Raw genomic sequence first — 21,949 nt, 5'->3', positions numbered from 1 at the left:
TCAAAATAAAATGTATTACTATTATGATACTACTATTATTATTAGTAGCAGTAGTAACATTAGTAGCAGTGTCACCAGTATTAACAGCAGCAGTAACAGTTGCAGAGGTACTACAGTTTCAGTAGTAGACAATTCACAATTGTAGTAGTAGCAGTTGCAGTAACAGTAGTAGCCATTGCAGTAGTGACAGTTGCAGTTGCAGTAGTAGTAGTAGTAGTAACAGTTGCAGTAGTAGTCACAATTGTAGTAGTGGCAGTTGTAGTGGTAGCAGTATTAGTAGCAGCTGAATTCGGAGTAGCAGTAGTAGTGGCAGAAGTCATAGTACTACTGTAATAGTAGCACTAGCAGCTATTGCAGTAGCATCAGTTGCAATAGTACTAGTAGTAGTAAAATACCAGCCATGAATACATTTAAAACAATAGATTTTTGTATATTATTTATTCTGTTCGCTATAATTTACTAAATTATAAAGGGCTCATGTGTAAAAGTCTGTCCTCAGGATGCCTCAGTCCTCTGGTTTCTGTTTTTTCAGACAGATCTCTTATCAGTCGCCCTCGGGGCAGTGATGTAAGGATTTACTCAGGCCCCTGAGTCTAGACAGTCACACAGAAACCCCGGCCTGCAGGGATGTCTTCTCACACACTGGATTCATTGATTTCTTCAGTGTCACTTCCACCTCAGTTTTCTTTGGATATACACAGTGTTTGCCTTAAGGAGATCAGCTGAAGTCAAAACAGTGATGAAGAAACTGCTAAAACAGCATTAATCCATTAATCCAAAGAACACATTTCTCTTGTGGGACGTCCCTGAGTCATCCAACATCCCCACGGTTTTGAGTTCCTGTGTGGCTGTTGCTAGAGAGACAGAAATTCCTCGCAGACTGTTACCTCCATCACACCAAACCCTCACCTAACTCAGTCATCTCTAATCTTAACCTGCGCATAATCACACTTACTTAACTTTTTATTTGGCTGAGCATGTATACTCTTTTATAGCAAGGCCAGTTACACTGAGAAAATAATGGGGAAGAAGAGAGTCATCGACGTAACAGAATTATAGACAAGATACAGGTCTTGAGAGTTACAGAAAGGGTGTTTTGATTTTTAGATTATTCAATGAGACCACTGCACTAATTAGTCACATTACTTCTGCCAACATGATCCTTCATTTTGCCTGATGAGCTCACCCCCACCTTCGTTTACATTAATAAAAGGAAAATGTTATTTTCATTCATTACTTCTATCTGCATCACTTGTTCAGCATATACAGCTATCACATCATTCAACACCCACTGAATACAGACAGGTGCTGCCACATCCAGGATAGAACAATCATGGCCGTATGACCCACAGCCATGGAAGATAACATGAAACAGTTCATCTAAAGTGACATTTAGACTGAAACAGGGAGTAACAGGATGGGTTAATAATTTGCTGACTATGCACAGAAGTAGCAAAAGTCTATGTCATAAGCTTGAAAAAAGCGACTCTTACCATGTGATTCACAAACTACGAGACTTATGTACAATTTAACAGCACAACTTAAAAGGCACAAAGTGTGTGTGTGTGTGTGTGTGTGTATGCATACACTTGCCTGTGGCCAGCTTCTTGTGAATCTGAGGGGACATCTAGTCTTGTTTACATAAAGCTGGTGGTTTGTATAACCACAGATGTTGATTGGGTTACAGTGAATGTTTGTTCACAAGTAAGCTGAGATCCACTACTGTCATCTGAGATACAAAATAACTTCACGCCTAAACGTCTCATTTACACACGCCACTGTTTTAAAGTCGACTTACATATACAGCAAAGATAAAGATAAATAAGACTACGAACAGGCAGGAAGTCAGATCAAGTGGACTTTCACTTCAGGTGATTCACTTCCTGTTAAATTGCTACTTGCTTTTCACTAGCAAACAGTCACCAGGACTGTACGTCTTATTCTTGAGTGTCGGAGCCTGAGGTAAACTGTCAATACAGGTATGTCCCACATGAGATAAAATGTCCATACAAGCTGAGTCTAAACAGCAACATCTCCTGTATCAGGTGACTGTACATGCTTTTAAGAGCTGGGACGCCGGCCGGCCAAGACACAAGAGGAGACTAAACCCAACAGTCTGCCACCTCAGATCTATAACTCGCCACCAGTGACACAGAGGGATGCCCTGCTTCTCAGTGAGGGTATTTTCTGTCATCTTAATACCAGGCTCAGAGACCCATGTCCATGCATGGCAACTAACAGAGTTATTGTAGTATATTGACCTGAAAATGAATTCTATGTCTGTGCCAATCATCAGACATAAACAACAAAACATTACAAATAAAGATAGTCAAAAGCAAATAGTAGCGTGATCTGTATTCAATGATAACACCAACAATCAGAAATCTACAGTAAGTAATCTACGGTTAAGGTGTGGTTAAAGCTTGAGAAAGATGGTGGACGTGGCAAATAAAATATGGAAAAGGAATGATGAAGGTTAGGCAACTAGAGCATCTGGCTGAGTTTAGGAAAACATTGTGGCCACAGTTAAAACAAGATTAATGTAGGTAATGTTTACCAATGTTCATCATCTTAGTTGAGCGTGTTAGCAATTGTTAGCACAATTTATTGATCATACAGTATGATACATTTATTGATCATACAGTATGATCAATAAATTGTGATGCTGAGCAAGAGCAGTATGCGGGATCTTCCTTTCTCAAGACTGAAAGTTTCACTGGGTTGCAGTGTATGTTCAACATTATGTGTAAGTAATGTGTATAAGTGGCTCAATCGTGTACTTTCATTGAAGCCTTCATGACTCTGCTGTAACGACCATCTTTGTAAGGAAGCTAATCAATAGAAATGCTGTCTAATGGTCTCCATCATCAATAATAGAGTGAGGATGAAGTTTGGCCTCCACAACATTCAGCATCTCAGAGAGCTTGCATCTGTTTATTAATATCACTCTGTATTTATTTCATCGTATGACTTGGTAGCTGTACACACCTGGCTCACAATGCAAAGTAAATAACACACTAAACAGGGATCCATACAGCTCATATGGTTCCACAATCTATGTATTGGATACCCTGTGTGGAAAATCAACCCAGACACACTCAAAGGACATAAAACAAAACCTTACAGGCCACTTTGATATTGCACAGGCAGTCCTGCCCTGAAACACAAGACCAGTGCGACTCTGATAAAATATCTGAGGATATATGGATTCTGCTTTTCATGGGCGCCATGCACATTTCTGGCAGGAAATAGTCGCTTTTAAAACCGACTATCAGAGACTCATGACCACTGGATGGAGGAGAAATGGGAAAGCTGACTGGACCGGAAGAACTGTTGAAGATTAACTTTCTGTTGATTAACTACTTTAAACGCTACAATAGTCCCACATGTGTTCTGATTTTACTGCTCTGCTTAATTAAACGACCAGGATGGCAAATCACATTTTAAAGGGTTTGTTGCTGTTTGCATTAATAGATATCCATTATTTCTGGCAAAAATGGTGAGAAAAATGGCCCCAGAGTGAACCCACTCTTAATCATTAATGCAATTCCATGTTTGTGGAAATGGTTTCTCAGATTATTACCCTTGTGACTCTCATCTGATTTACTGAGACTTCCATAATCAAATAATAAGAACCTCCTCTGACTGTCCAGGCAACACGTGTCCAGATTTGCAGTAAGAAACCAACAATTCCTCTGCTCTCTCTTCTCAAGACACAAAAACAGGAAATTCTCACGCTCGCACAAAGCAGCCATGCACTCATTTTCCCTGCTTCAGCATGATTCAAGCCGTCTGATTGATGGAATCATCAGCGGCCGTGGTTGAGAGGGGGTGAAGTCACTGGACACATAGTGCAGCCTCGGCATTTACAGTACATTAACGGTAACGCTGAAAGCCAGAGATGGAGCCCAAGTCTTGAAATGTGTTTTGATCTTTGGCTTTTTTTTAATGTTGATTTCTTCTTACACGTTCAATAACCACTCTACTTTGAAATGATGAATTTAGTGTCAGCACTTTGCTATTAATTGTGACATTTGTCAGAGTGCAGTGGACTGAAAGCACACTGTGGTTTTTCACATCTTGTTGCAGGTGTGAAATATAACTTCTTAGAGATTACAGAGAAATGAAACTGGGTGGACAGACCTCCAGTGAATGCAAAAAATACTATTCATGTGCTTGTAGCTGATCCAAACCCTCAGTCAACAACATCAAAATCTCTCCACTTGCTATTTTCAGCATCTTAAAATACTTTCATTGAGCTGCTCACTTGACTCGAAGAGGCTCTCCTGCTGTCTGCATGCTCCCAAGGACCCACGTTCGCCACCATCGCCGTTTAATTTGGGAATTTGGGCCCGGTGTCAGGTACAGGCTCGCCACATCCACGTGACCTCACAGTGTAACAGAGCTCATCAGGAGCTCTGACCTCTGCTGCAACGCCATCTGCTTCAGGTCAGCCTGTGCATTATTGCAAATTAAGCTCACTATGTCTGACATACAGGTGGAAGTGCTGCTGAATAACTTAAAAACCACCTCAGTTTGTTCCAAATAATATAAGACATGGAATTTAGGACAAATTATGTTTTTAATTATAATCAGCAAAACCTTAAACCATCAACTGTCTGTTTTTTTGTTGTTGTTTTTTTACAAATGTAATAAATGTCCTTTTTTCTCTGGTATTTTATACATTTCAAATGAATGAAATGGAAAGTTGTTCCTTTGTAATATCATTGTTGTACATGCCCTTCAGATGCTGCACTAAACGTATGTACTGTGTGCATCTGTCAATGCACTTTGTCACTGTTCCTGATGATGAAACATGAACTTTAAATTTAAATTTTGTTGCCAAAAATCACCTTACCAACAATGCACTGAAGCCATCTCTATTTACAGTCCTTGCCAATGAACATAGCTCTGTGCCAGACTCCCTTTGAAAAAGTCCTTTTTTGATAGCAGCCCTCTATTATTTGACAGGAATCCCCACAAGGATCCCTTACATACAATAGATTCTTTGTGTACTTCCATGGCAACTCCAAAAGCTGCTCTCCACCTTGCTAACCTACTTACCCCCCCTGCCCCACACACACACACACATTATTTATTATTCCCACTAGTTTGTCTGAGATGTTGCCAGTAAAAGCTTGGAATGTCCTCTCCCAAAACACGAATAGACTTCTGAAAAGAAATACGTTGTATAAAAGCGGTAAAGTGTCTTAACACCTGTTGTTCTGAAACAACATCCCCAAACAATTTCAAGGGTTTGGCAAAAAAAACAATAGATGGAAGCAACATGTTGTAACAAGCAGGATGTGGTCCAGGATGTGGGTTTCAAACGACCCGACTACCGAGCAGCACCAACTAGCTGACATGGCACAACAACAGAGCCCACAGCGGCGGCTCGTGTCATGTGGAGGGTGGAAACGTCCACTCCCACCGCAGCAAAAAAACGGTGATGTCCGCACCAAAATCCTTACGGTCACAAAACGAGCCGTTAAAAGCGACTGACACACAACCACGCGGCTGGTGTGCGGTCCTCTGGTCTTCCTCGTGCCCACCACCACGGAGAGAAAAGTTTATTTACATCGAGCCTTCGCCGCGCGCTTCACTGAAGCAGGCGGTGAAAGACACGCTGGCACAAATGCCCCCCCCCCCTCTGTTGAAACACTGTTGAAGGAGAGCTTACCTTTGTACTGCAGCGAGTTGCCGGTTCGTATTTTCACAGTTCCGCTTATGGACTCTCCCGGACCATAAACCACCTTGTTGTTGGTAAAAGTGATATCAAATTCTTGAAGCTTTCCCATGGCTCCGCTCCGCTCCGCTCCTCCGCCGCTCTGCGTCTCTGAAAGCAGCGAGGAAGAGGCGATGCTGCGCTCTCACCTGCTGCCGCGCGCACACCCCGCCCCCCCTTACAGACCAGTGACGTCACTGTGGCTACCCATTGAAAGTAATGGGAGGGATGATAACTGGTGCACCCTGGGGTTTATGGACTGAAAAGTGATGATGTCTTATATATATAATTCAGACTCTCAGTAATAAATCTAAAAAGGCCTGCATCTAAAACCTGCTTGTAACATGTTATTGCAGACCTCAAACTGTATTGCATCATAAATAAAACAAACATGACATATATAAGGAAGAAAAGAAAGACAGTTGTCACTATTCTGGATGAATTTGATTTAATGAACTTATTGCACTTCATAGAGAGACTTGAACAAATGGACATTCTTGAATTGAATATCCACCTTCCTGTACACATTTTGCTGCATGCTCATGATTTTATCTTTGATCAGTCTGTTTAAAGGGGTATGCCATTGTTGGGGATGTAATTTCAAGATGGTGCGTTTACTTTTAAGAAAATATATTTTTTAAGCTGTGTAAACTGTCTATTTGTTTGATGAGAACTGGTATCATAAAAGAAAATGCAGAAACAAAAACATTTAAATATCCTCAGCTTTGTTCACCCTTAAAATATGCTTGGTCAGCTTGGTTTCTAATCACCAAAAAGGTCAAAGAAGTGTCACTCAGACACCCCCCCCCCCCCCCCCCCCATTCCTCCCACTCTCTGTACAACGTCTGCAGCTCTTCTATGCTAGAATGCTAGCTGGCCCCAGATTTGCTGTCATTCTACCTAACACACTAAATACTCAAAACACAATATGAATGAGCATGTCTCACAGCACTTCCCATGCCTCATGTACTTCCCATCTCTGTGTCTACTTCCTGTCTCTGAAAGTACTTCCTGCCTCTGACTGTACTTCCTGTCTGAATGTGCAGCATCAGCGACAGGAGCAGGTGTCAATGTTATGATGGCTGTGGTGCATAAAAAGCTCACAGAGGTTGATAGCCTGTTTCTGTTGTCACTTACAGTTTTCATCATGGAGCTTTAATACCAGAAGAAGAAGAAATGACATCAAACTCACAGAGACATTATAATAATTCTCTCTCTCTCTCTCTCTCTCTCTCTTTCTCTCTGTTGTCATCTCACCAAGCTGCTAATATTCCTGGTAAATGCTCTGAGAGGGATGTTTCCATGACAACAGACAAACACCACGGTTGCCAAGTTACTGCCTGTATCCATGGAAATCTGGTATGCGGTGGCATCTCATCTGGTCCAAAGGCACCCTCCCATTTTTTTTTGTTTACTCGTGTTGCAAAAACCTCCCCTCAAACAGCATGAATAATGAGTCATTTTGACACTGCGAGGATATTGTATGTCAGGAAGTAAGAGGATAAGATGTTAACGCCATATGTCAGGTACACTGAGCATCAAGCTGAGGTGAATCCATGCCAGTATTGTGAGTAGAATTACTAGACAACCTCATTCATGTCTTTTCTGCCGGAAAACATGTCATTTGTTGTTCAGTTTGTGGTTTAATGCATCATGATGTCAAACCACGACTCAGTCATTCCTTCTCCAAGTGCTACACAGATGACTCTGGTCTGCTGTGACAGTCTGACCTCTAGTCTGGTGGTGAATTACAATTGTTCAAATGTACAGTCATGGTTAGACACAGTGAGACGAGAACCAAACCAGTGGCTCCACCTGGTGGACAATTGCCAGAAGACATTTTCATCCGTAGCTTTTCTTTAGTGGGTTCGGCTATTCTGGAAATCCAATAGAGAATTATCTTTAAAGATTCATTATCAAGATGGAGGTAATAACTGAGCGATACTGACAAACTCAAATACTGTTAATAATAATGTGGGCATCACTTTCAGAAACACTTTCGAGAATGATGAGCTACTATACTCAAAACTGTAACACAGCCTTAAAGGTACTATATGTAACAATTGACATGTATCAGTCTCTTTTTTTTTTGCCAATGTGTGAACGGATTGTAACGTAACTTGCCTACAAAAATACAGAACCAAAAGAGTCGTTCATGAGTCGGTTCGCTAGTGGCGGGTGAACGAAACAAACATGGTTACTTAAAAGAACAGGTCTTCTCATCACTAATTCGAAGTTGGCCCCTCCTCTGCGGCTCAACGACACTAGAAGCACATGCGCCCTGACCGCGGTTGCCAGAGCACAGCCCAGCACCTAGTTAGCTCAAAACTTTATAATAATTATATGATAACGTTGCTGTATCAGCTAGAAAAATAACTGCCAACAGCAATGTTAGCTATCGCCAGCTATATGCCAGCTCATTACAGACTACTAGCACTGATCAGTGACTGCCGGCGTGGCTCGTGTGTTAGAAAGGAAAGGATTCTAAGCTTAAACTCAGCACAACAGACCTCAAGGGTTGTTTTGTCCAAAATGTAAAGTTATTTGCATTGGTTGATAGTAGGACCAAGATTTTTGGAAAGTTGTATTTGTTGTAATGGAAAAGCTGATACTAGCAAGCTAACTAAGCTAGCCGCGGGCACCTACCTGACGGATACAGACTCCGCCACACACTTCTAGTGGGTCATAAGTGAGGATTAAGAGGGAGTTTATACATAGTTTTGTAAAAAAAATCCTACTCATTCTGCCGTTAAAAAGCCAAAAGATAATCAAATCTCCGACGACAGTGCTAAATTGTATTGCTCATATCTCGTATTAACCTGTTATGTTCTTTCTTTAACATTTTATTTTCAATTCTGATATTTTGCAAACAAACAAACAAGCAAGAAAGAAAGAACACAGACACGTAGCCTACAGCACCACTGTGTCTTTATTTCACTTCACACATGAAGGCTCAGAAAAAAGACAGATATTTCCAGTTCAAAGCTGCCGTATAACATATCTTATCATTCCTCATTTGTAAGGACACTTACAGCACTGGAGAAGTAGCCATGTGTACACCTAGATAAATAATAATATAGGAATAACAATAACTAATTTGTCGTTATTTCTTCATCTTACATGGGCACGCTTTTCAAGTGTTAAACTCACAGGCAGATATACATTTCTATATATTGCTACAAAGCAGGCAGCCTTGTCCTACTGGCTCTCCTCTTCTGAATCAAGCAGGCAGGTTCTTGCGATGGCCATGGTCACGGTGTACGGGTCGCAGTTTGCTGCAGGCCGGCGGTCCTCGAAGTAGCCCTTCATCTCTTGGCCCACCGGGCGGGGGATGCGGATGCTGGCGCCTCGGTTGGCCACTCCGGCAGAGAAGTCGGTGATTCTGGAGGTTTCATGGTGACCTGTGAGGCGCCTCATGTTGTCCTGCCCTCCGTGCGGGTCATATACGCGGATGTGCTCGTCGTGCTTTTTTCTCAGCTTCTCGATGGCCTGCTCGATGTATCTGTCATCAGAGGAAAGCAGAAACATTTGAGTTATGGAAGATTGCTGCAGTGACTGTTTAAAGCTGAAATAACTGATTTTTGTTTTTTTTGCCACCTGGAGGCAGCAGAAACAAGCTGTAAACACAAGACTGACATCACCTTTAAAGTTGATATAATGAACTTGTTTGCAAACAGTTGTTATTTACACATCCAGAAGATACAAAGACACATTACCTTTCATTTGGAGTAATATATATCATATCCTATACGCTACTTTATTACTCTGAAGTTTTGTTCCTTTTTACTTTTGGAGTATGTAAACTATTTCAACAAATTAATCTATGCTGTGAAATAGAAAAAGTACAAGAACATTACACTTGAAGGTTTTCTCCATGGCACAAAATTGTATTGTATGGAATAGTTTTAAGACCAAATCAGAAACAGCTATATCAAATAAAAAATGACCCACAATTCAAAGTGAATCCGTCTATACAGAGACTGTGATCATGCAAACACAATTAGAGCCGTGTTTAAGCAACTATGGGTGACTACCAGAACATGAATCTTTCTAGATCAACTTTGGCCTGCAAAAACACATAACAGTAGTATCCTTTAAAACTGCCATCCGCAAAAATGCATTCTCTGAAAATGTATGGTGGGCTTTATTTTTGGGAACATGTCATATTTGCAAGACAAAATACTCAAATATGAGCAGAACTGTTTTATCAATATTTCGTTGGCATGGATAATTTAATCCGAAATGAATTACTGTTGCGAAGCTTCAAAGGAAAAGTTTACTCACTGCAGTCCTTCGTCGTCCCTCATCTGCTCGGTGCTGACATTCGTGTGGCAGCCAGCACCGTTCCAGTTGCCCTTCATTGGTTTGGGGTCCAGTGTTGCAACGACCCCAAAGTCTTCGCACACGCGGTGCAGCAGGAAGCGAGCAACCCACAGATGGTCGCCCATCTCAATGCCCACACAGGGACCCACCTGGAACTCCCACTGAAGCAGAGGCAAAGACAAGAGGGAAGTAAATATAAAACAAAAATGGACAAAGAGCAACAATTAGCTGAGTGAACGTGAAAGCATTTTCTGTCTACTGTGCATCCTAATAACGGTGACACTTGCCTGAGAGGGCATAACTTCAGCATTGGTGCCGTAGATTTTGACCCCCGCATAAAGGCAGGCCTTGTAGTGGCACTCCACAATGTCCCGTCCATAAGCGTTGTCGGCCCCCACCCCACAGTAGTAAGGTCCTTAAAGCGGGTGACATGATGGGAAGTTTGTTAAGACAAAAGAAATACAAACCTGTACCTAAAAACACTAAGAAATCTGTGATTAATTCACAATCAAAGATCAAAGTTGTAATAAATATTATTATATATATTATATTATTATAATATAAACGTTTGTGTTGACAGTTTGTAAAAACAGCTGTTGGCTTGTCCAGCATCACTTCCTTTGTCTTTTTCTCGCAGGCAACTGCAGATTTTATGATTAAGAATTCTTAATTCGAGACTTACTATAATTTACATTATAGTAAGTTATTAATTCCCAACCTTTGTTATATTAATTCATTTTGCCTTTGAGTTGCCTGGCTACTGAGTTCTCGTTCCTGGCTGGGCCAAGCCAAGGACCATACCAAGAGCTCTGACAGCCTGGGGGGGTGGGGGAGTTAGCTGAGTTAACATCTTGTGTTTTGTTGACCTCTTTTAAGGGCCCTATAGCTGATTATTCAGTTGCCTTTAGTTATTTGTTTTGTGGAAAAAATTTGAGAAGTCAATAAAAACATACATAAAATAAACATATAGAATTATTCATGTTCTTATTTTCTAAATTGTTAATCCTGAATTATCTTGCAACCCTTTGAGGGTTCTTTATTTACAGTTTGGGAACCAGTGGTCCATTACAGAGTGAATCATTACAAAAACAGTTCCTAATAGCCACTCGATACAGACTAGTTATAAATATTAGTCATTGATTAATGGTTATTTCATGTCAATAATCAATCAAGTCTGTAGTTATAAGCATTAATGAAATAGATATTGTTCAGGATGCTCTGCAGCTCTTGATCGAGATCAAGTGGCTTATTCCTGCTCTATTAAGTAAATTCTTGTTAACTATCAATGACTCTAATTAACAATTTATAAACACTAACAAGCCTAATCAAACAGTGGTACATTTATGTTTAGATTTCTTTCACATGAATGAACAAAGAGGAGAGGAGAGCTGCTTCACCTTGGGGTGCTGGGTATCCATTTAAGGGCCAACTGAAAGGATGCCCATCTGTTCCTAAGAGCGTGTACTCCTGCTCCATGCCAAACCAGATGCTGTGCTCCTCAACCTCCTCCATCACTTTCTTGCAGAGTGCTCGATGGTTAGTTTCTGGACGGTAAAGACAAAAAAACAGCACAGCTTGTTTGTCCTGACCTACTTGAACGGAATTACGTCGGCAAAAACATGAACAAAAATGTGCGATTGTACCTGCAGGTAAGCGGTCGTATTTGAGGACCTCACAGAGGACCAGCTTGTTGGGGTTGAGGGTGAATGGATCCCTGAACATGCTGACCGGCATGAGGTACATGTCACTGTTGAAGCCTTCGGCCTGGTACGTGCTCGAGCCATCAAAGCTCCACTCAGGAACATCTGACAAGATATATTCACCCGAAGGATTATCATCAAAACATCTCCTCTAAATAGAAGTCAGAATTGGATTTGCGCCAGTGTGTGTGCCGTGAAAGATGATGAGACTATTTTAGCTCTGATTTCACCACAAATTCCTGTACATTGTTAGTGCTTGGTGACCAGAAGAACTTCAATCTTTCACTGAACTAAAAGTAGAAACACCACAAGATTGGTAACATTCTCATGCTAAATGTAAACTCCCAACTCTAAATCTGCAACTCTGAAAATGTAAACACTCTACTGTTTACTGTGTACTGAACCAAAACAAATATTGGCTCTCCAGATAAGCCTACATGTCAATGAGGTCGGGACAGGATGCTCATACACTGATGTTGTGTACAATGTAGATGTGCAATCTTCCCTAGAGCTGCACAGCTTATTCTGATATTTATTTCTGAAACATCCTAAACATCCATCAATGAACCTGTCAAATGCCTTAATCATTCTGTAATATAAACACACACCCAGTAATCTCTGATTTTAGTGCCTCAGAATTTGTCTCATTTGCAAGATTCGGGGAAGAGAAGCTTAAATAACCCTTAAATTAAACTATTAAAGCACTTAATTATTCATAAGAATCAAATTCAAACAAACTAATTCCATACATATTTGACCTTTAACTTGATGTGAAAGGTGTAAGAGATGTAGAATTAAAGGGGAAAAAACTGACTCCATATAGTAAAAGTAATAAATCATATATAGAGGCCATTTACCTTCTAGGCTCTCTGGCTCCTTGTCCAGGGTCCGGGTCTTGTTGCGAAGTCCCTCTCCGGTGCCGTCGATCCAGATGTAAGTGACCTGACACTTCTTTCCCTGCGGCAGGCTCATGTACTGCTGGCGCACTGCCTTGTTGAGGCGGGAGCTGTTCGACACCGATGCCATGCTCACCTTTAATCAGAGAGGTGGAACTCAATGCAGAGGTGATGCCTTTTATTACATCATGTGGCATGTTAGCTACAAACACACACACAAAAAAAAAAAAATCTGCCTAAAAATAATACACTGAGAGCAGCAGTGCATGTTGTCACGCATTAATATTTACTGATCCCAAATCTGTCTTTTGCCTGTGCTGTGCTGATTTCACTTTATTGACATTTTATTTACAATGACTGTAAATAAAAGTAGAATAGAGCAGAAAATACAGAGTGTTCGCAACATTTTGACGTCTAGTCTCTGAGGCTCTCTCTGTCTTTACATTTACTTTCTTGTACAGAACACGTGCAAATTTAATCTCACTTTTGTGCTCAGTGTCAGTCCAATTAAAGTGCTAAGTGGACCAAACCTATTTTCAATACTTACATATACTACTACTGTACTATCTACTTAAAACAAAACACACAGCTGTTTCCCCGTTTGTGATTCTATTATTATGTTATTATAATTTCTACAGAATCTGTAAAAACTGTATTTGTCAACAGTTGTGGTCACAGAACATATCTTTATCATACTATAATAGTATGTGTTTCTTTTTTAGCATGTGTACATTTCATTCACAGAAGAAACACAGATCTTTATTTTTTTCATCCTTCCTTTGTTTCACTTTCATTATCTCAACAACTTAAACACTCTAAACTGTATTATTATTATTACTATCATTATCATTATTTACACTATAACCTGAAACCTTATTATTAAAAAACTTTTCCACTTTTCAAAATCTTAAAATCTTCCAAATGTACTTACAAACTCCTGGTTAGTTCAGGCAGCTTGAGGTGTACCACAATTAAAGAGCAAAAAAAGATCTGACATATTAGCTCAAATTAAGGAAGTTGTATTTGTCAGAAAACACAACACATTAAATTGAATATAATACACATGGATACTTACAGTCAGGTGACAGGTGACTTCAGGTGTAGGCAAGTGTCTACAAACAACTTAGTGTGTGATGTGCCTGAACCTGTTTATAGCATTTAACTGGAATGCAAATGAGCACGCTGATGACGCACGCCCACGTAACTTAACTGACAGTTGAGAGGGTTTCTGTAGGTGTGTGTTCATGTGTGTTTGATTTATGTTTCCATTTGACAACATCAGATCATCCATGCCTCTAAAAACCATTCAAATCTGAGACGATGTTTTGTTGTTGACATTACTCCTCTGGTGTGGAGGAAAAACTATTCAAGTAGTAGTAGTAGTAGTAGTATGTTGTCAACACATATTTCAATGAATCTATATGCTAAAACGGTCAGTGTATATATATGTATATGCAGAATATCATTGCACAGGTATAGCTGAGGTGGGCGTAAACTCCCTTGAGAAATATTAATGAACACCCAAATGTGCCAGAGAGGCCATCTGCTGAGTGTCTGACTGCTGTTTGCTGAGCTCAGAGTCTCGCCGCTCAGTGAACACGATCAAGAGACTAGAAGCTGCTCATATGTTCAATTTCCGTCAGGTTAGCTGTCCTGAGATCAGGAGGCAGGAGGGCAGAAATTCAACAACTCCTACAGAAACCGTACTGGTCACATGGGACACTGTATGATGGTGTGTTTAAGTGTGTGATGTGTGCACAGAACTGGCTAAAGGCATAAGCAAGCTACGCTTCTTAAACAGCCTCCAGGGGCCCTCAAACAACCAAATTACATAAGTGCTGTTGTAGCCAAAAATGTCAACTTTCCAAGAACTAACAAAAATGTCAAACATCTAATTGGACGACAGTAAATTTTTGTCACTGCTCATGGGGGTTTTTATGCAATCACAAGGTAAATCATTTATCTCAGTCTTCTAATTATTCTTGTTCATTTTTCTTTTCTATTTCCTGACTTTATTTTATTAATGTATTTTGAGCCATGCAAGCGTTGTAGCTCTAGTAATGGCGACGTCAGTCTGTCCACCACTTTGGTCCAGACTGAAATATTGCAACAACTATGGGATGGATTGTCATGAAATTCTGCACAGAAATCCAAGATGGATGGACGTAGTTTCAATTGGAATTTGACACTCAAAAATCCAGTGTGAAGGTCAGCATGTATATCTGGCATGGTTAGTCATCACTGAATCCAATTAAAAAATATTTTGCAACTTACAGATGGCAGTTTATCAAATCTATTATGTTGATTCATCTGACATTTACATGTTCCAAGTTCACTTCACATCGAAGGACCTGACAAACCTCGTGACAAAATGGGTTGAATTTATTTTAAGAAATGAGGTTTTTTGAATTAAGTTGAATTTAGAATAGAATTTGATTCTGTATGCAGTGTTGAATGTGCTCTCTGATGAAAGCTGTTGCAGTTTGAATGGGTTTTGTTTGTGGAGCTGAAGATGGATTTTAAACAGGGCAACAGCTAAAGCTAGCTCGGACAGCTTCATAGCATGAACACAAAGTTATGTTTCTGTTCGTTCAGTGTGTTGGTGTGTGTTTCGTAAGGTGTGTGTTGTCATGTACATGTTGAGTGAGGAGGTTAATCAAAGCTAGACACAAGCAATCAAACATTGGAATGAGGCCAGCAGGTATTGAAGAATTCTGAACATTTTACTGGATCACCTGGATGCACCGTCAACACCCTCAGTTCCCTCCCTTTAATGACAATGATTTGCAGTAATTAGCAGCTTATGCTGATGCATGTGAATCTTTGACTCACAATCAAGGTGAACAACTAACTTGTTCACGCAGTTAACAACAAAGATGCACGACATTTTTTCATGGTTTTGAATTTCTTGTTGTGCAACATTCCAGTTCTAACTACAACTACCAACCCTCTGTGGAAACAATGATGCTGCACAAAAGAAACTGCACCCAGTCTTTAATATGAACAACTGGTTCATAATAATAGCTTCATATTGCGTTGAAGCTCAAATTTAGGTTTCACCATCTGCATCTACAGAGGACATCAGCTGGATTCTGCTCCCAAACCTCACTTTGGGGTGCAGAGCCTGCGGCTGCTGCTGCTGCTGCTGTTGCTGTTAACTTGGCCCGGTTTGCTGCCATTCATCTTTAGGCATCCTAACAAAGTTGATGGGTTGGGCCAGAACTTTGGTTTAGTCTGAAATATCTCAAGAACTGTTAGATGTATTGCCAATACATTTTGTTCATCATTCATGGTCCCCAGACGATGTATCCGGATGACTTTGGCGATCCCCGGACTCTTTGCTCTGGCGCCACCAGCAGGTTGACATTTTGGGTTCAAAGTGAAATATCTTGACTAAAACTTTGGGGACTTTTGATCTACAGTAGCTTTTTTCACCAGGTCAGAATTTCAGTTTGTCCAATCCATTGGTTTATGACCAAATAACTGCAAAACTATTGACATTCCCATCAGCCTCAGCTGTACTTGTGTGTTCAGTGCTAAATAGCAAATATTAGCATGCTAACACACAACGTTTACATTTAGCTAACTGCAGTGCCTGCGAGCAGCCTCTCAGAGCTGCTTGTGTGGCTGTAGCCTTAGTCTTGTTGTCTGGTACGCAACTGGCTGCTTTGAAGGACTCTCAGGTAATATCCTAGCCAATGGTCAGAATAAACTGCCATTTTGTTTTCCTTTTATTACTCAGTCTGATATTGTGTTCATTATGACAGTTACTTGTTTGGGAATGGGGTTATTTCCCTCTCACCAATCAGTAGTAGTTAACGTGAACATGTCCATCAACGCCAAAGAAGAGTAGGATTGGTTGGAATGGATTCTGTCTACTATCACAGGAACACGACGTCCCCCGATTGGTTCTGTGGTTTTTCTGTCAATGAGCACATAATTGAATTTTGGGGGCGAAGACAGAGATGCGGGCGATGATTCGGAGGTCTGCAACCCGGCTACTACTAATGAGTAAAACCCACCTTGTGTTGAAAAATCTGACCCATCCCTTGAATATTGCTATACTTCCATAATGCTCATAGTATGCCACACCATCTCATCGTGTTATTTAAAGGTTCTTTTTATGGCCTTTATTTGATAGTTGACAGAGAACAATATCAGAACCAGGTCAAAGGTCCCTGACCTTAAACAAACTGGGAACATAGCAATTACAAACCAGCAAAACCAGCAAGGATGCCCCAGATATTTCGCATTTAACCACATCAAAAGGCAAAGTGAAAGGCTGAAGTTCCTGGCTTTGAAAGTCTGTCTTCGGAACATAACCAAACAAGAAAAACTGCATTTGGGAATGTGCAGCTCAAAAGTAAACAGATCTAATGAAGGCCAAGATCTAAAGATCACTAGATTGACACACAATGCCTTATATTTTTGAACAAAAATGCTGCATTTTTGGCCTTTTTCAATCGTATCCTCTCAGCAGTTTGGCCATTTGCATCTTGATTCATGTCAGACTTAATCCTTTTGGTAAGGATGTCAAACGGTTCACAGAAATAAGCAGAGTAATAAATGGTTCAAATGCCCAAATGTGCCATTAAAATGAAAGGCGAGGTGAACTGGATCAGGCTTGCAGACAAGTTCACACACAGAAGTTGAAGTTATTCTTCTACAAGTGTCCATCCATGTCTGGCCTCCCTCTTCATTAGGCTTTTCTTACAATGCGTCCACTCTTCCTCAGGTCCCTCCCTCCTCTGTCGGTCCTGCCTGACTGGCTGCTTGTCCTCCAGGCTCCCTGACACACCTGAGTGCTGAGGAGGAAGTACAGGTGATTACAAAAGGAACAACAGGAGTGGGTGCTCCACCATGCACCACATCATTTCAGTTCATAAGGATTCCTGCAGTCAACCATCATCTGAGTCCAAGTGGATGAGCATACACCAGTTGTAAATATTTTCAGTTTTGTCTGAGGCAAATAAGGTTTTGTTACATAACTGATTCATCCAGAGATATTTCTTTGGAGCAATAGATAAAAACTGATGAACAGTCGGCTAAGGAAAGACGTAACTTCTTTCCACTTCCCCTGAGACCATCTTATTTATTAACAACATTTCAGGTTTTCTTTTCCAACCCTGTCCACACACCCCTTTACACATATGGTTCAGGACCCTTAGTAATAAAGAGAAATCTTAATACTACAGTCTACAATCATCGGTCAACCATCAAACAATTTTTGGTTGTGGGAATCTTCTGGGTACAGCAGACAAGAGAACGTTCCCAAATGCTTACGGAGGAACGTATATATTTCCTCAGCAAACTTTTGTTGTTCTAGCCAGAACGTTAATATTTGGTAAGAAACGTGGTCCTTGAATGTTCCTTTAACATTAAAAGAACATTTCATGCTTTTGCATTAGTGAGGTCAGTTTGTGTTTAACCCTTTCCTCTGTCAACGTGGCAATGTCTCTGAGCACAAAGCCATAAAGAAATGGTTTTCCCAGTTTGGTGTGGAAGAACTTGACTGGCCTGCACACACAGACCGGACCGGATACCCCATCCAGCACCTTTTGGATGAACTGGAACACCGACTGTGAGCCAGGCATCAACATCAATGGCTGACACACACACACACACACACACACACCTTGAGCGCAGCAGAGGTCCAGCAGCTCGTTTGCGGGGCTTGGCGCTCTGTCTCCGGTACTGCATCCAGCCGCAGACCAGCTCGTGCGCGATCATCATGTACAACAGGAAGATGAGCACGGCGGGATCCATTCAGCTGCACGCGCCGCTGGATGAGAACCGGGTGGCGCAAATAACAACGATGAGAGAGCAAAGAGCACCGGGCTGCAGCGGACAGCTCCTGCAGGATGAGGGCTGATTAATGCCGACGAGGGGGAGAGGGTCCTCGTGCCCAAGTTGCCCCGTGTCCACTCCAACTTTAGGCACTTATGTCGCGAGACGCAAAGGGCTGCTGCGGTGGGCGCTCGCACGCCACCCATGACAACACACCATCCTCCGAAATCACCGGTTCATCCGAGTGAAAACGGCGATTTTCTCTCTGACAACAGATGAGAGTCACGGTGACAACAGCAGAGAGGGGACATCGGAGGATGTTGCCGTAGAGACGCCACCGTTGCTAAGGACATGATGTCGTCATCCCCTGTTCCTAAAGATGAACGAGGCATATGAGCCATGCAGGGAGATGCAGTCATGAGTGTGCGTCCTCAGGCTGCCATTCATCCTCTCACGACCATTGATAATTTGCATCTATATTTTATCAAGCGATAAAGTGCAAGAATGTGTATATGTACAATATTTCAACACTAGTCGGATTTGCTGAAGCCCATGTCTTATCAGCAGCCAAACTTTTAACTAATTGTCATCGATATTATATAATTAAATGTCTGCACTACTTTTGGCCAAACACGTTGAACATTTTACTTTAAACCCCCCATAACTAACAAATATGACAAGATTTGCTCTCAGAATGAAGAAGCATACAGACTCCAGTGTTTCAATGCTCTGCTTTAATTCATTTATCATCAGAGCTCAATTATATCTTGTTTCAAACCAGAGTAAAATTACACCTCCAAAATAATACATCCGTCCTACAGTCTTTTTTTCCCAAACAGTAGCATTACAGTACATGTCACCTTCCTCTATAACCGTCCTATCCTTTTTTTCAAAAGGTTTAATCATTCTGTCATTCTTTTCTGTCTCCTTTCTCTTTAAAGGGGCACTCCACTACTCTCTATAAAGTTGAGGCACTTGTGAGGAACAGATTAAAGGCGCAGACATTCTGATGTTTTGTCCTTACTGTGAGTCCAGCTCTACTCCCATAATACGACTCGATATTGTCTTTCATTAGACCCCCCCTTGCCTGGTAAACTCACGTGTCTTTCAAGTTCCACAGGCTTTTTGTTGTAAATGGGTAATCTCCAAGCTAAAGCCGAAAATAACCAGGTAAAGAATTAAGTTATTTTCTCCAACTTGACAAAGCTCCGCCAGAGCCACAGAAGGCATTATACAGCTCAGGCTGAGTAATACGTGTGACTAGTAAACTGGCTTTAATGTGTAAAATGGGAGGGGTGCCCCTTTAAGCCATGAAAGATAGTGCCCAACCTGCTGAGTTCTTAAAACTTAAACTAAACAAACATGAATCAGTGTTGCACTTGACCTGAGACTGTTGGAACTTCCTTACAGATCCAAAATGAATCCTACATCTCCATGTAACCATTTTTGCTATTCATGGGTTATGCCCAGTCTCGATTTAAAGAAAGTTAAACAAATTTCCATCCATGACACGTCAGATGTTCTCCTTCTGACCTCCGTCTGTCCGTCCACGGGCAGAGAGCTGCGACCCTCAGGGGCTCCACCAGATCTGAGGCAGCTGCACCGATTTGGCCTTCATCAGTGTTACATTATGTGGGCTGTGTTTTGTGTATGTGAGTTTGTGTGTGTGTCACGTAAGGGCGACACAAGCAGTTCTTCTGCTGTGATATCGCCTTAATTTCTCAAAGCCACCTTTAGGTGGCAGGACCACCGCTCCTCCCGCCTCACGCCACCTCCATCTCTCCGACATCAGCAGAGACCTGCAGAAACAGAAGAAGAAGAATCGATCAGTCAGTGAGAACAACCATAATCTGTCCATAAACTGTCCAAGGAAGGATGATAACTTTAAACTTGTTAGTAAACAGTAATATTTTTGCAGTCTTCTTGCAGGCCATGCACAAACATATTTGAGAGATTAAAGTCAAAAATAATGACCCCTGTGAATAATTTAGTTATCATAGTCTTCCTAAAAATTATGAAATTAAAGCTTTAACCAAAAATGTTGATATTGTCTTTAAATGATATTCATTCATGATTCCCATCCCACTGAGAATCAACACTTCAGTCTGCAGCTTTAGTGGCTTTTAGCTCATTGGCTAAAAATAAATTGCATTCAACAGGTGAAGACAGAAAGAATTTCAATGGGCACCATGTTCCTTCATCTCTGCTAGATGTGAAAGTAATGTTCGGTATTTGACTTCTATCACATTAACCACAGGAACGTAAGTAGGCTATATATATAGAATATTTTGGGTGCATGGCTGTGAGTTTAACTTAGAGTCTAATTTCTGCCCTCTAGTGGTCAAAGATATGTTGTGCAGCTTTAAACCACCTTTATTCAACTGTACTTACACAGTACATGTGAATAGGGATGAGTATATGGTCTCCCCACCAAATGAAGTAGAACATTAGTCATACATATATATATATATATATATATATATATATATATATATATATATATATATATAGTCCTGTATACTCACAGAGACATTATTGAAGCCAGCTGCCATTGGATGGTTTTGCGCGGGTGGAATGATCACATGGTCCTGCTGACATTAACGTATGATTAATCATTAATCAGACACAGTAAAGAAAAGATGATGCTAGCTAGCTAAAATCTGCTACTAGTTATTGTTAAAAATCTGGTATATTTACCGTGATTTGTTGGTTATTTGTTGGAGTCATTTGATCATTTGAGAAACTTAAAAACTGTTAAGGACATTTTCATTTAGCTAGCTAGATGTTTACACACAAAAACGACATCACCAAAGTTACAAGTGGTATACTCTGCCATCTTTGCTGAAGTTCTAATATCATTTAAATGACACCTCATCAACAATAGCAGAAAGTCATAGATTTATTGACCCTGTGACGCATATCCCAACGTCCGATAACCAATGCTCACTCTTTCTCCTCAATATCTGCTCTGTTTTTCTCTCTGTGCTTAGTATCGCTAAGCTTATACATCATATTAGATTTGCAGAAACAGTCTTAGTGTCAGGAGGCAGCTTCAGTTGCTGCCTTGTAAATTTAGCCTAGCGTACTAGCTGAACTTCTAATCATCCACAGTTAACGTAGCCTCGCCAACTGTATGACAATAGCTTTTGCGAACAGTGTCTCTTCTAGAGAGGCGTGTCTGTGAGGTGGAAAAGCTAATCCGTTCTGCTATATATACAGGCACTCAAGATTTTTTGGGGGGTTTTTCCTTGTCTGAACCGCGGGTCTAAGATTGAAGGTGTCATACGGGACACAGACTAAATCCCTCTGATGTATGATTTGTGATTTTGGGCTATATGAATACAATCGACAACACTGCCACATCACTACATACAAGTCAGGCGGATGTCAGCAGTTAACTTGGAGAGTGCAGTCGTTTAATACTCAAGGCCGACATTTGACTGGATGCTTTTTTTAATTGTGTTTTTAGTATTAAGTATTAAGTAATATAGTAGTAAGTTTACCAAATGTTGGAATGA

The 21,949-nt window shown here is 40.9% G+C and overlaps 2 protein-coding genes across 2 annotated transcripts in view; both read right to left on the bottom strand.

The window, feature by feature from the left end:
• The window catches only part of arrdc1b (arrestin domain containing 1b), a 35,153-nt gene extending 29,344 nt beyond the window's left edge, over positions 1 to 5,809 (bottom strand). Inside the window, exon 1 of the mRNA XM_070924496.1 lies at positions 5,681 to 5,809. Coding sequence (XP_070780597.1) covers positions 5,681 to 5,798 — 118 coding nt within the window. The 5' untranslated portion in view covers positions 5,799 to 5,809. The remainder of the gene's footprint in view (positions 1 to 5,680) is intronic.
• Positions 5,810 to 8,636: 2,827 nt separating this feature from the next.
• Positions 8,637 to 13,757, bottom strand: LOC139300912 (glutamine synthetase-like). Its single transcript, XM_070924116.1, has 7 exons — positions 13,720 to 13,757; positions 12,606 to 12,780; positions 11,692 to 11,853; positions 11,446 to 11,592; positions 10,336 to 10,463; positions 10,010 to 10,209; positions 8,637 to 9,227 (listed from the first exon to the last, which is right to left on the bottom strand). Exons 2-7 carry the CDS (start codon positions 12,772 to 12,774, stop codon positions 8,924 to 8,926), a joined length of 1,110 nt encoding a protein of 369 aa, XP_070780217.1. The 5' UTR covers positions 12,775 to 12,780; positions 13,720 to 13,757; the 3' UTR covers positions 8,637 to 8,923.
• Between the last annotated feature and the right edge of the window lie 8,192 nt (positions 13,758 to 21,949).

This window comes from Enoplosus armatus, chromosome 18 (assembly GCF_043641665.1).
Source record: "Enoplosus armatus isolate fEnoArm2 chromosome 18, fEnoArm2.hap1, whole genome shotgun sequence".
NCBI classification, from domain to species: Eukaryota; Metazoa; Chordata; class Actinopteri; order Centrarchiformes; family Enoplosidae; genus Enoplosus; species Enoplosus armatus.
Note: the sequence above shows the minus strand (reverse complement) of the source record. Positions and strands in the feature narration are given on the sequence as shown.